At 37.3% G+C, this 15,793-nt stretch overlaps 1 protein-coding gene across 5 annotated transcripts in view; it reads right to left on the reverse strand.

Annotated features, from left to right (window-relative positions):
• Positions 1 to 15,793, reverse strand: part of STXBP5L (syntaxin binding protein 5L) — a 562,981-nt gene that overhangs the window by 502,972 nt on the left and 44,216 nt on the right. For all 5 annotated transcript variants that reach the window (XM_032150070.2, XM_032150069.2, XM_058437438.1 and 2 more), the window contains exon 3: positions 12,819 to 12,916. In XM_032150070.2, coding sequence (XP_032005961.1) covers positions 12,819 to 12,916 — 98 coding nt within the window. The remainder of the gene's footprint in view (positions 1 to 12,818; positions 12,917 to 15,793) is intronic.

The raw sequence follows: 15,793 nt of genomic DNA on the forward strand, positions 1-15,793 counted from the left end.
GGAACACCTCCAGTCTGCAGCTCCCAGTGTGACTGACACAGAAGACGGGTGATTTCTGCATTTCCAACTGAGGTACCTGCTTAATCTCACTGGGACTGGTTGGACAGTGGGTGCAGCCCACGGAGGGCGAGCTGAAGCAGGGTGGTATGTCGCCTCACCCAGGAAGTGCAAAGCGGGAGGGGGAGATTTCCAGTTCCTAGCCAAGGGAAGCGGTGACAGACTACATGGAAAAATGGGACACTCCCCACCCAAATACTGCACTTTTCCCAAGGTCTTACCAACTGGCAGACAAGGTGATTCTCTCCCGTGCCTGGCTCAGTGGGTCCCCCACCCACTGGGCCTTGCTCACTGCTAGCGCAACAGTCTGAGGTCGATCTGGAAGCAGCATCCTGGCTGGGGGAGAGGTGTCTGCCATTGCTGAATCTTGAGTAGGTAAACAAAGTGACCAGGAAGCTAGAACTGGGCAGAGCCCACTGTAGCTCAACAAGCCCTACTGCCTCTAGAATCCAACTCTGTGGGCAGGGCATAGCTGAACAAAAGGCAGCAGACAACTTCTGCAGACTTAAACGCCCCTGTCTGATAGCTCTGAAGAGAGCAGTGGTTCTCCCAGCATGGTGTTTGAGCTCTGAGAATGAATACATTGTCCCCTCAAGTGGGTCCCTGACCCCTTGTAGCCTAACTGGGAGACAACTCCCAGTAGGGGCCAACAGACACCTCAGATAGGCAGCTGCCCCTCTGGGATGAAACTTCCAGAGGAAGGATCAGGCAGCAATATTTGCTGTTCTGCAATATTTGCTGTTCTGCAGCCTCCGCTGGCGATACCCAGGCAAACAGGGTCTGGAGTGGAATTCCAGCAAACCCCAACAGACCTGCAGCTGAGGGACCTGACTGTTAGAAGGAAAACTAACAAACAGAAAGGAATAGCATCAACATCAACAAAAAGGTCATCTACACCAAAACCCCATCTCTAGGTCACCAACATCAAATACCAAAGGTAGATAAAACCACAAAGATGGGGAGAAACCAGAGCAGAAAAGCTGAAAATTATAAAAATCAAAGAACCACTTCTCCAAAGGATCACAGCTCCTCGCCAGCAACGGAACAAAGCTGGGCAAAGAATGACTTTGACAAGTTGACAGAAGTAGGCTTCAGAAGGTCAGTAATAATAAACTTCTCCGAGCTAAAGGAGGATGTTCGAAACCATTGCAAGGAAGCTAAAAACCTTGACAAAAGATAAGACGAATGGCTAACTAGAAAAACAGTGTATAGAAGACCTTAAATGACCTGATGGAGCTGAAAACCATGGCAGAAGAACTTTGTGATGCATGCACAAGCTTTAATAGCTGATTCGATCAAGTGGAAGAAAGGGTATCAGTGATAGAAGATCAAATTAATGAAATAAAGTGACAGGAGAAGTTTAGAGAAAAAAAAGAGTGAAAAGAAATGAACAAAGCCTCTAAGAAATATGGGACTATCTGAAGAGACCAATTCTACGTTTGACTGGTGTAACTGAAAGTGATGGGGATAATGTAACCAAGTTGGAAAACACTCTTCAGGTTATTATCCAGGAGAATTTCCCCAACCTAGCAAGACAAGTCAACATTCAATTTCAGGAAATAAAGAGAACACCACAAAGATACTCTTCGAGAAGAGCAACCCCAAGACACATAATTGTCAGATTAAACAAGGTTGAAATGAAGGAAAAAATGTTAAGGACAGACAGAGAGAAAGGTCGACTTACCCACAAAGGGAAGCCCATCAGACTAACAACAGATCTCTTGGCAGAAACCCTACAAGCCAGAAGAGAGTGGGGGCCAATATTCAACATTCTTAGAGGAAAGAATTTTCCATGCAGAATTTCATAACCAGCCAAACTAAGCTTCATAAATGAAGGAAAAACAAAATCCTTTACAGACAAGCAAATGCTCAGAAATTTTGTCACACCAGGCCTGCCTTACAAGAGCTCCTCAAGGAAGCTCTAAACATAGAAAAACGAGTACCAGCCACTGCAAAAAAACAGGCCAAATTATAAAGACCATCAATGCTATGAAATAACTGCATCATTAGGAGATATACCTAATGCTAAATGACGAGTTAATGGGTGCAGGAAATCAACATGGCACATGGATACATATGTAACAAACCTGCACATTGTGCACATGTACCCTAAAACCTAAAGTATAATAAAAAAAAAAAAAGAAATAACTGCATCAATTAGCAGGCAAAGTAACCAGTGAATATCATGACAGAATAAAATTCACACATAACAATATTAACCTTAAATGTAAATGGGCTAAATGCCCCAATTAAAATACACAGACTGGCAAATTGGATAAAAAGTCAAGACCCATCAGTATGCTGTATTCAGGAGACCCATCTCACATGCAAAGACGCACATAGGCTCAAAATAAAGAGAGGGAGGAAGATCTACCAAGCAAATGGAAAACAAAAAAAAAGCAGGGGCTGCAATCCTAGTCTCTGATAAAACACACTTTAAACCAACAAAGATCAAAAGAAACAAAGAAGGCCATTACATAATGGTAAAGGGATCAATTCAACAAGAAGAGCTAACTATCCTAAATATATATGCACCCAATACAGGAGCACCCAGATTCATAAAGCAAGTCCTTAGAGACATACAAAGAGACTTAGACTCCCACACAATAATAATGGGAGACTTTAACACCCCACTGTCTCTATTAGACAGATCAATGAGACAGAAGGTTAACAAGGATGTCCAGGACATGAACTCAGCTCTGCAACAAGCAGACCAAATAGACATCTACAGAACTCTCCACCCTAAATCAACAGAATATACATTCTGTTCAGCACCACATTGCACTTATTCCAAAACTGACCACATAATTGGAACTAAAGCACTCCTCAGCAATTGTAAAAGAACAGAAATCACAACAGTCTCTCAGACCACAGTACAATCAAATTAGAACTCAGGATTAAGAAACTCCCTCAAAACCACACAACTACAAGGAACTGAACAACTTGATCCTGAATGACTACTGGGTAAATAATGAAATGAAGGCAGAGATAAAGATGTTCTTTGAAACCAACGAGAACAAAGACACAGCATACCAGAATCTCTGGGACACATTTAAAGCAGTGTGTAGAGGGAAACGTATAGCACTAAAAGCCCACAAGAGAGAGAAGGAAAGATCTAAAATCGACACCCTAACATCACACTTAAAATAACTAGAGAAGCAAGAGCAAACACATTCAAAAGCTAGCAGAAGGCAAGAAATAACTAAGATCAGAGAAGAACTGAAAGAGATACAGACACAAAAAACCCTTCAAAAAATTAATGAGTCCAGGAGCTGGTTTTTTGAAAGATCAACAAAATTGATAGACCGCTAGCAAAACTAATAAATAAAAAAAGAGAGAAGACTCAAATAGATGCAATAAAAAATGATAAAGGGGATATCAGCCCCGATCCCACAGAAATACAAACTACCATCAGAGAATACTATAAACACCACTATGCAAATAAACTAGAAAATCTAGAAGAAATGGATAAATTCCTCGACACATACACCCTCCCAACACTAAACTGGGAAGAAGTTGAATCCCTGAATAGACAAATAACAGGCTCTGAAATTGCAATAGTTAATAGCCTACCAACAAAAAACAATCCAGGACCAAACAGATTCACAGCCGAATTCTACCAGAGGTACAAGGAAGAGCTGGTACCATTTCTTCTGAAACTATTCCAATCAATACAAAAACAGGAAATCCTCCCAAACTCATTTTACGAGGCCAACATTATTATCCTGATACCAAAGACTGGCAGAGACACAACAAAAAAAGAGAATTTTAGACCAATATTCCTGATGAACATTGGCACAAAAATCCTCAATAAAATACTAGCAAACCGAATCCAGCAGCAAATCAAAAAGCTTATCCCCCACAATCAAGTCGGCTTCATCCCGGGAATGCAAGGCTGATTCAACATATGCAAATCAATAAACATAATCCATCACATAAACAGAACCAATGACAAAAACAACCTGATTATCTCAATACATGCAGAAAAGGTCTTAGACAAAATTCAACACCCTTTGATGCTAAAAACTCTCAATAAACTAAGTATTGATGGAACATATCTCAAAATAATAAGAGCTATTTATGACATACCCACAGCCAATATCATACTGAATGGGCAAAAACGGGAAGCATTCCCTTTGAAAACCGGTAGAAGACAGATGCCCTCTCTCACTACTCCTATTCAACATAGTGTTGGAAGCTCTGGCCAGGGCAATCAAACAAGAGAAAGAAATAAAGGGTAACCAATTAGGACACGAGGAAATCAAATTGTCCCTGTTTGCAGATGACATGATTGTATATACAGAAAACCCCTCGCCTCAACCCAGAATCTCCTTAAGCTCATAAGCAACTTCAGCAAAGTCTCAGGATAGAAAATAAATCTGCAAAAATCAAAAGTATTCCTATACACCATTAACAGACAAACAGAGAGCCAAATCATGAGTGAACTCCCATTCACAACTGCTACAAAGAGAATAAAATACCTAGGAATCCAACTTACAAGGGATGTGAAGGACCTCTTCAAGAAGAACTACAAACCACTGCCCAGTGAAATAAAAGAGGACACAAACAAAATGGAAGAATATTCCATGCTCATGATAGGAAGAATTGATATCATGAAAATGGCGATACTGCCCAAGGTAATTTACAGATTCAATGCCATCCCCATCAAGCTATCAACGACTTTCTTGACAGACTTGGAAAAACTATTTAAAGTTCATATGGAACCAAAAGAGGGCCTGCATTGCCAAGACAATCCTAAGCAAAATGAACAAAGCTGGAGGCATCATGCTACCTGACTTCAAACTATACTACAAGGCTACAGTAACCAAAACAGCATGGTACTGGTACCAAAACAGACATATAGATCAATGGAACAGCACAGAGGCCTCAGAAATAACAGCACACATCTACAATCATCTGATCTTTGACAAACCTGACAAAAACAAGAAATGGGGAAAGGATTCCCTGTTTAATAAATGGTGCTGGGAAGACTGGCTAGCCATATGTAGAAAGCTGAAACTGGATCCCTACCTTACACCTTATACAAAAATTAACTCTACATGGATTAAAGACTTAAATGTTAGACTTAAAACCATAAAAACCCTCGAAGAAAACCTAGGCAATACCATTCAGGACATAGGCATCGGCAAGGACTTCATGACTAAAACACCAAAAGCAATGGCAACAAAAGCCAAAATTGACAAATGGGATCTAATTAAACTAAAGAGTTTATACGCAGCAAAAGAAACTACCATAAAAGTGAAAAGGAAATCTATACAATGGGAGAAAATTTTTGCAATCTACTCATCTGACAAAGGGCTAATATCCAGAATCTACAAAGAACTCAGACAAATTTACAAGAAAAAATACAAACAACACTATCAACAAGTGGGCAAAGTATATGAACAGACACTTCTCAAAAGAAGATATTTATGCAGCCAAAAGACACATGAAAAAATGCTCATCATCACTGGCCATCAGAGAAATGCAAATCAAAACCACAATGAGATACCATCTCACACCAGTTAGAATGGTGATCATTAAAAAGTCAGGAAACAACAGATGTTGGGGAGGATGTGGAGAAATAGGAACGTTTTTACACTGTTGGTGGGAGTGTAAACTAGTTCAACCATTGTGGAAGAGAGTGTGGCAATTCCTCAAGGATCTAGAACTAGAAGTAGCTTTTGACCCAGCAATCCCATTACTAGGTATAGACCCAAAGGATTATAAATCATGCTACTATAAAGACACATGCATACCTATGTTTATTATGGCACTATTCACAATAGCAAAGACTTGGAACCAACCCAAATGTCCATCAATGATAGACTGGATTAAGAAAATATGGCACATATACACCATGGAATACTATGCAGCCATAAAAAAGGATGAGTTCTTGTCCTTTGCAGGGACATGGATGAAGCTGGAAACATTCTCAGCAAACTATCACAAGGACAGAAAACCAAACACTGCATGTTCTCACTCATAGATGGGAATTGAACAATGAAATCCCTCAGATGCAAGGAGGGGAACATCACACACTGGGGCCTGGTGGGGGATGGGGGGCTGGGGGAGGGATAGCATTAGGAGAAATACCTAATGTAAATGATGAGTTGATGGGTGCAGCTACCAACATGGTACACGTATACCTATATATCAAACCTGCACGTTGTGCACATGTATTCTAGAACTTAAAGTATAATTTAAAAAAAAAAAAAAAGAAAGACTAAGGTAGAGCAATTGACCTCAGTGAACAAAGAGATGTATCACAGCAAAAAAAAAAAAAAAACTTAATAAAATCAATAACTAAAAAGGAGATATGATATTTCATACCACAGAAATACAAAGGCTCATTAGAAACTATTATGAACAATTATGCACCAACAAATTTTAAAACTTCAAAGAAACTAATAAATTTCTAGACATATACAACCTACCAAGAGTGAAATATGAAGAAATAGAAACCCTGAACAGACCAATAACGAGTAATAAGATTTAAGCAGTAATTAAAAAAAAAAAATCTTTCACCAAAAAAAAAACGCAAGACCTGATAGTATCATGGCTGCATTGTTGTTTTTTAATTATACTTTAAGTTTTGGGGTACATGTGCACAATGTGCAGGTTTGTTACATATGTAAACATGTGCCATGTTGGTGTGCTGCACCTATTAACTAGTCATTTACATTAGGTATATCACCTAATGCTATCCCTTCCCCCTCCCCCAACCCCACAACAGGCCCCGGGGTGTGATGTTCCCCTTCCTGTGTCCAAGTGTCCTCATTGTTCAATTCCCGCCTATGAGTGAGAACATGCGGTGTTTGGTTTTTTGTCCTTGCGATAGTTTGCTCAGAATGATGGTTTCCAGCTTCATCCATGTCCCTACAAAGGACATGAACTCATCCTTTTTTATGACTGCATAGTATTCCATGGTGTATATGTGCCACATTTTCTTAATCCAGTCTATCATTGATGGCCATTTGGGTTGGTTCTAAGTCTTTGCTATTGTCAATAGTGCCACAATAAATATACATGTGCATGTGTCTTTATAGCAACATGATTTATAATCCTTTGGGTATATATCCAGTAATGGGATGGCTGGGTCAAATGGTATTTCTAGTTCTAGATCCCTGAAAAATTGCCACGCTGACTTCCACAATGGTTGAACTAGTTTACAGTCCCACCTACAGTGTAAAAGTGTTCCTATTTCTCCACATCCTCTCCAGCACCTGTTGTTTCCTGACTTTTTAATGATGGCCATTCTTTGTTTGTTTGTTTGTTTGTTTGTTTGTTTGTTTTTGAGACGGAGTCTTGCTCTGTCGCCCAGGCTGGAGTGCAGTGGCGCAATCTCGGCTTACTGCAAACTCCGCCTCCCGGGTTCACGCCATTCTCCTGCCTCAGCCTCTCCGAGTAGCTGGGACTACAGGCGCCCGCCACCGCGCCCGGCTAATTTTTTGTATTTTTAGTAGAGACGGGGTTTCACCGTGGTCTCGATCTCCTGACCTCGTGATCCGCCCGCCTCGGCCTCCCAAAGTGCTGGGATTACAAGCGTGAGCCACAGCGCCCAGCTAATGATGGCCATTCTAACTGGTGTGAGATGGTATCTCATTGTGGTTTTGATTTGCATTTCTCTGATGGCCAGTGATGATGAGCATTTTTTCATTTGTCTGTTGGCTGGATAGATGTCTTCTTTTGAGAAGTGTCTGTTCATATCCTTCACCCACTTTTTGATGGGGTTGTTTGTTTTTTCCTTGTAAATTTGTTCGAGCTCTTTGTAGATTCTGGATATTAGCCCTTTGTCAGATGAGTAGATTGCAAAAATTTTCTCCCATTCTGTAGGTTGCCTGTTCACTCTAATGGTAATTTCTTTTGCTGTGCAGAAGCTCTTTAGTTTAATTAGATCCCATTTGTCAATTTTGGCTTTTGTTGCCATTGCTTTTGGTGTTTTAGTCATGAAGTCCTTGCCCATGACTATGTCCTGAATGATACTGCCTAGGTTTTCTTCCGGGGTTTTTATGGTTTTAGGTCTAACATGTAAGTATTTAATCCATCTTGAATAAATTTTTGTATAAGGTGTAAGGAAGGGATACAGTTTCAGCTTTCTACATATGGCTAGTCAGTTTTCCCAGAACCATTTATTAAACAGGGAATCCTTTCCCCATTTCTTGTTTTTGTCAGATTTGTCAAAGATCAGATAGTTGTGGATGTGTAGCATTATTTCTGAGGGCTCTGTTCTGTTCCATTGGTCTATATGTCTGTTTTGGTACCAGTATCATGCTGTTTTGGTTACTGTACCCTTGTAGCATAGTTTGAAGTTAGGTACCATGATGCCTCCAGCTTTGTTCTTTTGGCTTAGGATTGACTTGGCGATGCGGGCTCTTTTTTGGTTCCATATGAACTTTAAAGTAGTTTTTTCCAATTCTGTAAAGAAAGTCATTGGTAGCTTGATGGGGATGGCATTGAATCTATAAATTACCTTGGGCAGTATGGCCATTTTCACAATATTGATTCTTCCTATCCATGAGCGTGGAATGTCCTTCCATTTGTTTGTATCCTCTTTTATTTCGTTCAGCAGTGGTTTGTAGTTCTCCTTGAAGAGGTCCTTCACATCCCTTGTAAGTTGGATTCCTAGGTATTTTATTCTCTTTGAAGCAATTGTGAATGGGAGTTCACTCATGATTTGGCTCTCTGTTTGTCTGTGATTGGTGTAAAAGAATGCTTGTGATTTTTGCACATTGATTTTGTATCCTGAAGTTGCTTATCAGCTTAAGGAGATTTGGGGCTGAGATGATGGGATTTTCTAGATATACAATCATATCATGTGCAAACAGGGAAAATTTGACTTCCTCTTTTCCTAATTGAATGCCCTTTATTTCCTTCTCCTGCCTGATTGCCCTGGCCAGAACTTCCAACACTATGTTGAATAGGAGTGGTGAGAGAGGGCATCTCTGTCTTGTGCCAGTTTTCAAAGGGAATGCTTCCAGTTTCTACCCATTCAGTATGATATTGGCTGTGGGTTTGTCATAGATAGCTCTTATTATTTTGAGATATGTCCCATCAATACCTAATTTATTGAGAGTTTTTAGCATGAAGCGTTGTTGAATTTTGTCAAAGGCCTTTCCTGCATCTATTGAGATAATCATGTGGTTTTTGTCTTTGGTTCTGTTTATATGCTGGATTACATTTATTGATTTGCGTATGTTAAACTAGCCTTGCATCCCAGGGATGAAGCCCACTTGATCATGGTGGATAAGCTTTTTGAAGTGTTGCTGGATTCGGTTTGCCAGTATTTTATTGAGGATTTTTGCATCAATGTTCATCAAGGATATTGGTCTGAAATTCTCTCTTTTTGTTGTGTCTCTGCCAGGCTTTGGTATCAGGATGATGCTGGCCTCATAAAATGAGTTAGGGAGGATTCCTTCTTTTTCTATTGATTGGAATAGTTTCAGAAGGAATGGTACCAGCTCCTCCTTGTACCTCTGGTAGAATTCGGCTGTGAATCCATCTGGTCCTGGACTTTTTTTGGTTGGTAAGCTATTAATTATTGCCTCAATTTCAGAGCCTGTTATTGGTCTATTTAGAGATTCAACTTCTTCCCGGTTTAGTCTTGGGAGGGTGTATGTGTCGAGGAATTTATCCATTTCTTCTAGATTTTCTAGTTTATTTGCATAGTGGTGTTTATAGTATTCTCTGATGGTAGTTTGTATTTCTGTGGGATCGGGGCTGATATCCCCTTTATCATTTTTTATTGCATCTATTTGATTCTTCTCTCTTTTCTTCTTTATTAGTCTTGCTAGCAGTCTATCAATTTTGTTGATCTTTTCAAAAAACCAGCTCCTGGATTCATTGATTTTTTGAAAGGTTTTTTTGTGTCTCTATCTCCTTCAATTCTGCTCTGATCTTAGTTATTTCTTGCCTTCTGCTAGCTTTTGAATGTGTTTGCTCTTGCTTCTCTAGTTCTTTTAATTGTGACTTTAGGGTGTCAATTTTAGATCTTTCCTGCTTTCTCTTGTGGGCATTTAGTGCTATACATTTCCCTCTACACACTGCTTTAAATGTGTCCCAGAGATTCTGGTATGTTGTGTCTTTGTTCTCGTTGGTTTCAAAGAACATCTTTATTTCTGCCTTCATTTCGTTATGTGCCCAATAGTCATTCAGAATTCTACCAAACATTTAAAGAACTGATACGACTTCTCACACTCTTAAGAAAAAAACTGAAAAGTGGGGAATACTTTCAAACTCATTCTATGAGGCCAGCATTATCCTAATACCAAAACCAACAAAGACAGAACAAAAAAGAACACTACAAGCCAATATCCTTGATAAACCTAGATGCAAAAATCCTCAACAAAATCGTCACAAATCAATTTCAACAAGACAACATATTTTTTAAAAATCATTTATCATTATCAAGTGGGAATCATCTCAGGAATTCATGAATGTTTCAACACATGCAAATCAATAAACATCATATATCACAGTAACATAATCAAGAACAAAAACTATCTGATCATTTCAATAAGTGCTGAAAAATCATCTAATTTCAAATTTCACACTATCTGCTTTCCAATCTACAAAGCTACAGTAAATAAAAACAGTGTAGTAGTCACATAGAAACATACCTATAGATCAGTGGAGTACAATAGAGAGCCCACAAACAAACCCTAACATGTATGATCAAATAATTTTTGACAAGGGTGCCAGTACCATTCAATGGAGAAGATAGTCTTGTCAGCAAATGGTGCTGTGAAAATGGGATATCCACATGCCAAATAGTGAGATTAGACCCTTTTACTATATACAAAAATTCACTCAAAAATGGATAAAAGGCCCAAATGTAAAACCTAAAACTATAAAACTCTTAGAAGAAAACAGGGTAAAAGCTTCATTCCATTGGATCTGGTAAAGATTTCTTATATGTGACACCAAAGCACAGGCAACAAAAGAAAAAAATTGCCAACTTGAACTTCGTTAAAATTTAAAATATTTGCATCAAAGGGTAATTACTATTGGTGAAAATGTAAACTAGTATAGCTGCTATGGGAAAAAGAATGATAGTTCCTCAAAAAATTAAAAATACAATTATCATATGATCCAGCAATTCTTCTTCTGGATATATACCCAAAAGAACTAAAAGCAAGGTTTCAAAGAGATATTTGTACACCCATGTTCATAGCAATATTATTCATAATAGCTAAAACATGGAAAAAACAAGTGTCCATAAATTAATGAACAGATATCAAAATGTGATATATACATACAATGAAATATTATTTAGTCTTAAAAAGAAGGAAGTTCTCACATATGCTACAACATGGATAAACGTTGAGGACTTACGCTGAATGAAATAAGCCAGTCACAAAAAAGAAGAATACTGTATGCTTTCACTTATGTAAGTTACCTAGAGTAGCAAAAATTATAGAAACAGAAAGCAGAATGGTGGTTTCCAGGGGCTACAGGAAGAGGGATATGGAGAGTTATAATTCAACGGGTGTAGAGTTACAGTTTTACAAAGTGAAAGATTTACAGAAAAGTACGGTGATGATGGTTGCATAATATTATAAATTTATTTAATAACACTGAATGGTACACTAAAAAAATTAAAATTAAAATATCTAATTACCACATGACCCTTCAGTTGTACTCCTGGGCATTTACACCAGAGAAACAAAAACTTAGGTTCACACAAATATACGTACACAGATGATCACAATTGTTTAGTAAGAATAGCCAAAAACCGGAAACAAGTCAAATTTCTTTGAACAGGTGAATGGCTACACTGCGGTACATCTATACCATGGAATATTATCCAATTCAGTATAAAGGAATAAACTATGACATAAGCAACAATATGAATGAATCTTCAGCGACTTATACTGAGTGAAAATGGCCAATCACCAAAAATTATAAACTGTATGATTCCATTTATATAACATTTTTGAAGTGGCAAAATTATTGAAATGAAAAACAAATTAGTGGTTGTTAGGGGTCAAGGATGGGATTGGAGGGACAAAGTGTGACTATAAAAGAGTAATATGAAGAATCCTTGTGGTGATAGAAATGTTTTGCATCTTGATTGTATAATGTCAATATCCTGGTTGTGATATTACACTATAGTTTTCTAAGATATTACAATTGGAGCAAAGTAGGTGAAAGAATATGGATATCTCTGTATTATTTCCTATAACTACATGTGCATCTACAATTATCTCAAAATAAAAAGTTAAATTTTAAAAAACAGGATGACACTAAAGTAGAATTTGGGAGGAAATTTACAGTACTATAGGCACATATTAGAAAAGAAGAAAGTTCTCAAATTAATTACCTGTTTCCACTTTAAAAACTAGAGAAAGAAGATCAAATTAAACCAAGGTAAGCAAAAGCAAAGAAATTTAAACGATCAAAGCAGAATTCAATGAAATCGAATATAGAAACACAATAAAGAAGAGCAATGCACCCAAAAGTTGATTCTTTGTGAGAATCATGAGAATCAATACAATTGATAAACTTCTAGGCAGATGGATAAGGAAAAAAGAGAAGATACAAATTACAAATAACAGGAGTTAAAGAAGAGACATCAATACTGATCTCAAAGACATTAAAAATATGCCAATAAATTTGAAAGTGTAGATTTTTCACAATAGTTACTCATTTCTTAAAAAATAATAAACTTTATTTGGTTGTAAATATTTATCTTACCTGCATATTTACAGAAATGTAATTGGCATTAATGTGGCAAATAATGAACCAAAAATTAAGGATACATTCGTATAGCACCTGTTCTCGTCCCAATAGCCAAGATTTTCTGAACTGGATCAAAGGCTAATGCTGTGGGCTGATGAGGAAAACCATGCCGAACTGTCTGAAACAGAGCAAATAATACAAATAAGTCTCCAGGGAAATAAAAATTACAATCACAAGATACCATTATACAGCTACCAGAATGTCTAAAATTAGTTTAAAGGAAAAAAAAATGCTACCACCAAATATTAACACAGATATGGTGTAACCTAAACTCATACATTGTTGATGGGAGTGTAAAATGATACAAACACTTTTTAAAAATATCTTGCAGTTTCTTGTAAAACTAAATATACATCTGTCTTACAATCTAGCAATTCCACTCCGATGTATATACTCAGGAAAATTAAAAGCATATGTTCATAAAATGATTTGTATAAGTAAGACCCTACCAGCTGTATTCAAAATAGTAAAAATCTGGAAACAGCCCAGGTGTCCAACAAGAGAATCAAAAAACAAACTGGGATAGGATATAATCATACAATGGAATACTACTCAACAATTAAAAGACACAAACTACTGATAGATGCAACAATACAAATGATTCTCAAAAACACTATGCTAAGAAGCCATACACAAAAAAGTTTATAAAATCAGAACAGTAGTTGTCTTGAAGAGTTATTGAATGGGAAGGAATACGAAGAAACTTTTCTGAGTAAAGATGTAATATTCTGTATTTTCATAGCAGTTTGGATTACACAAGCATATACATTAGTTAAAACTCATAAAATGGAACAATAAAATTTGTGATTTCTCTGCATGTAAATTATACCTCAAAAAATGTTGAGAAACTATTAGAAACAAATATTAAAATCTATTTAACGTTCTGTATACTGAGATGTTAAAGGGTAAAGTATACTGACATGTGCAACTTGAAAATGCATCCACAAAATAATATAGATAGATGGGTGGACAGATAAATGGATAGATACATGATAAGCAAATGATAACTGTCAAATATTAGTGGTAAGAATACACATATGAGTGAGTGTTCACAATATAATTCTTTCAACTTTTCCTTCTGTTCCTGCCTTATACATCTAATAAATGGCATGTATAAAAAACCCACATCATAAAAATTAGTGAAAGAATCAATGTTTTCCTTCTAAGGTTAGGAATCAAACAAGTATTTCTACTCTATCCACCTCTATTCAATATTGTACTGAAGGTTCTATCTTATCCAGAGAAATTAGACAAGAAAAAGAAATAAGACACATCCAGATAGGAAAGGAAGAACTAAAGCTATCTGCAAGGAACACAATTTTGTATAAATGCAATCCTAAGAAATACACTAAAAAATTATCAGAACTAATAAAGGAGCTCTGCAAGCTAAGATTACAAAATTAATGTAAAAAAGTCAATTGTGGGCTAGGGACAGTGGCCCATGTCTGTAATATCAGCACTTTGGGAGGCCAAAGCAGGAGGATTGCTTGAGTCCAGGAGTTCAAAGCCAACCTGGGAAATATTACAGGACCCCATCTCTACAAAAAAAAAAAAAAAAAAAAAAAAAGGGAAAAATTCACCAGGCATGATGGCGCACACGTGCAGTCCCAGCTACTCAGGAGGCTAAGGCAGAAGGATCACTTGAGCCCAGGAGATTGAAGCTGCAGTGAGCCATGATCATGCCGCTACGCCCCAGCCTGAACAACAGAACAAGACCTCATCTCAAAAAAAAAAAAGTCAATTGTGAGATCTTTCAAGGCTATTGGAGCTACTAGCAACAAGTTACTGTATAGATTTCCACTGCTGCTTATTTATAATGAGTAGTTTTCCCCACTCCAAGTTTATATTTCACATCATGTTTGTTCAACAGCTCTTTAAGTGAATCTATTTCAAGCATGCCCTTTAGATCCATTTCTTATTAGAACAATGCCTGACAATTGCTTAGAAACTATGTGGAAAATGGGCCGGGTGCAGTGGCTTGCACCTGTAATCCCAGCACTTTGGGAGGTCAAGGCAGGTGGATCACTTGAGCCCAGGAGTTCGATGCCACCCTGGGCAACACAGTGAGATCTTGTCTCTATTTTAAAAAAAAATAGCTGGGCACGGTGGTGCATGCCTATAGTCCTAGATACTCTGGAGGCTGAGATAGGAGGATCACTTGACCCTGGGAAGTTGAGGCTGCAGTAAGCCATGATCACACCACTGTACTCCAGCCTGGGTGACAGAGTAAAAAAGAAACTATATGGAAAGAATTTTAAAAATTGTTCACACCTTTATTCATTGACCAAGGATATTGTTTATTGATAAAGGCATAGGGCACTTTATATAGTTGCATGATCAAGCATCCATCAATGCCAAAAGAAGAAAAATGACATTAATTGTTGTCAGAACTATAGAAACGGTTGAGTTGAAGTCACTGCTTCAAAGTGTTTTTATGAAGATAAATGTCTTGATTCATCATGTGGCAAAATCAGGATTGTAAATCCAGTGCTTTACCATTAGGCTACAATAAATGCTTTTATGAGGACTTAAAAGTGAAATTTTTAAAAAATAAAAGGTCAGTTGTATTTCTGCATACTTATAATAAACTATCCAAAAATAAAATAAAGAACCCCATTTATAATAACTAGAATCCAAAGATATAAAATACATAGGAATAACATGAACAAAAGAAGTGCAAAATTTGTACTCTGAAAACTACAAAATATTGTTTTAAAAATTAAAGAAGACCTAAATAAAAGTCATCCCAGATATCTATAGATTAAACGTTAATGTGGCAATACTCTCTGAATTGATATTAAAATCAATGCAATCTGTCAAAATCCCAGCTGACTTTTTTGCAAAAATTGACAAACTAATCCTAAAATTTATATAGATATCCAAGAGACTCATAATAACAAAACAATCTTGAAAGAGAACAAAGTTAGATAACTCACATTTTTCTATTTCAAAACTTATACAAACCTAAAGTAATCAAGAAAATAAGGTATTGGCA

This window comes from Hylobates moloch, unplaced genomic scaffold (genome assembly GCF_009828535.3).
Source record: "Hylobates moloch isolate HMO894 unplaced genomic scaffold, HMol_V3 SCAFFOLD_4, whole genome shotgun sequence".
Taxonomy (NCBI): Eukaryota; Metazoa; Chordata; class Mammalia; order Primates; family Hylobatidae; genus Hylobates; species Hylobates moloch.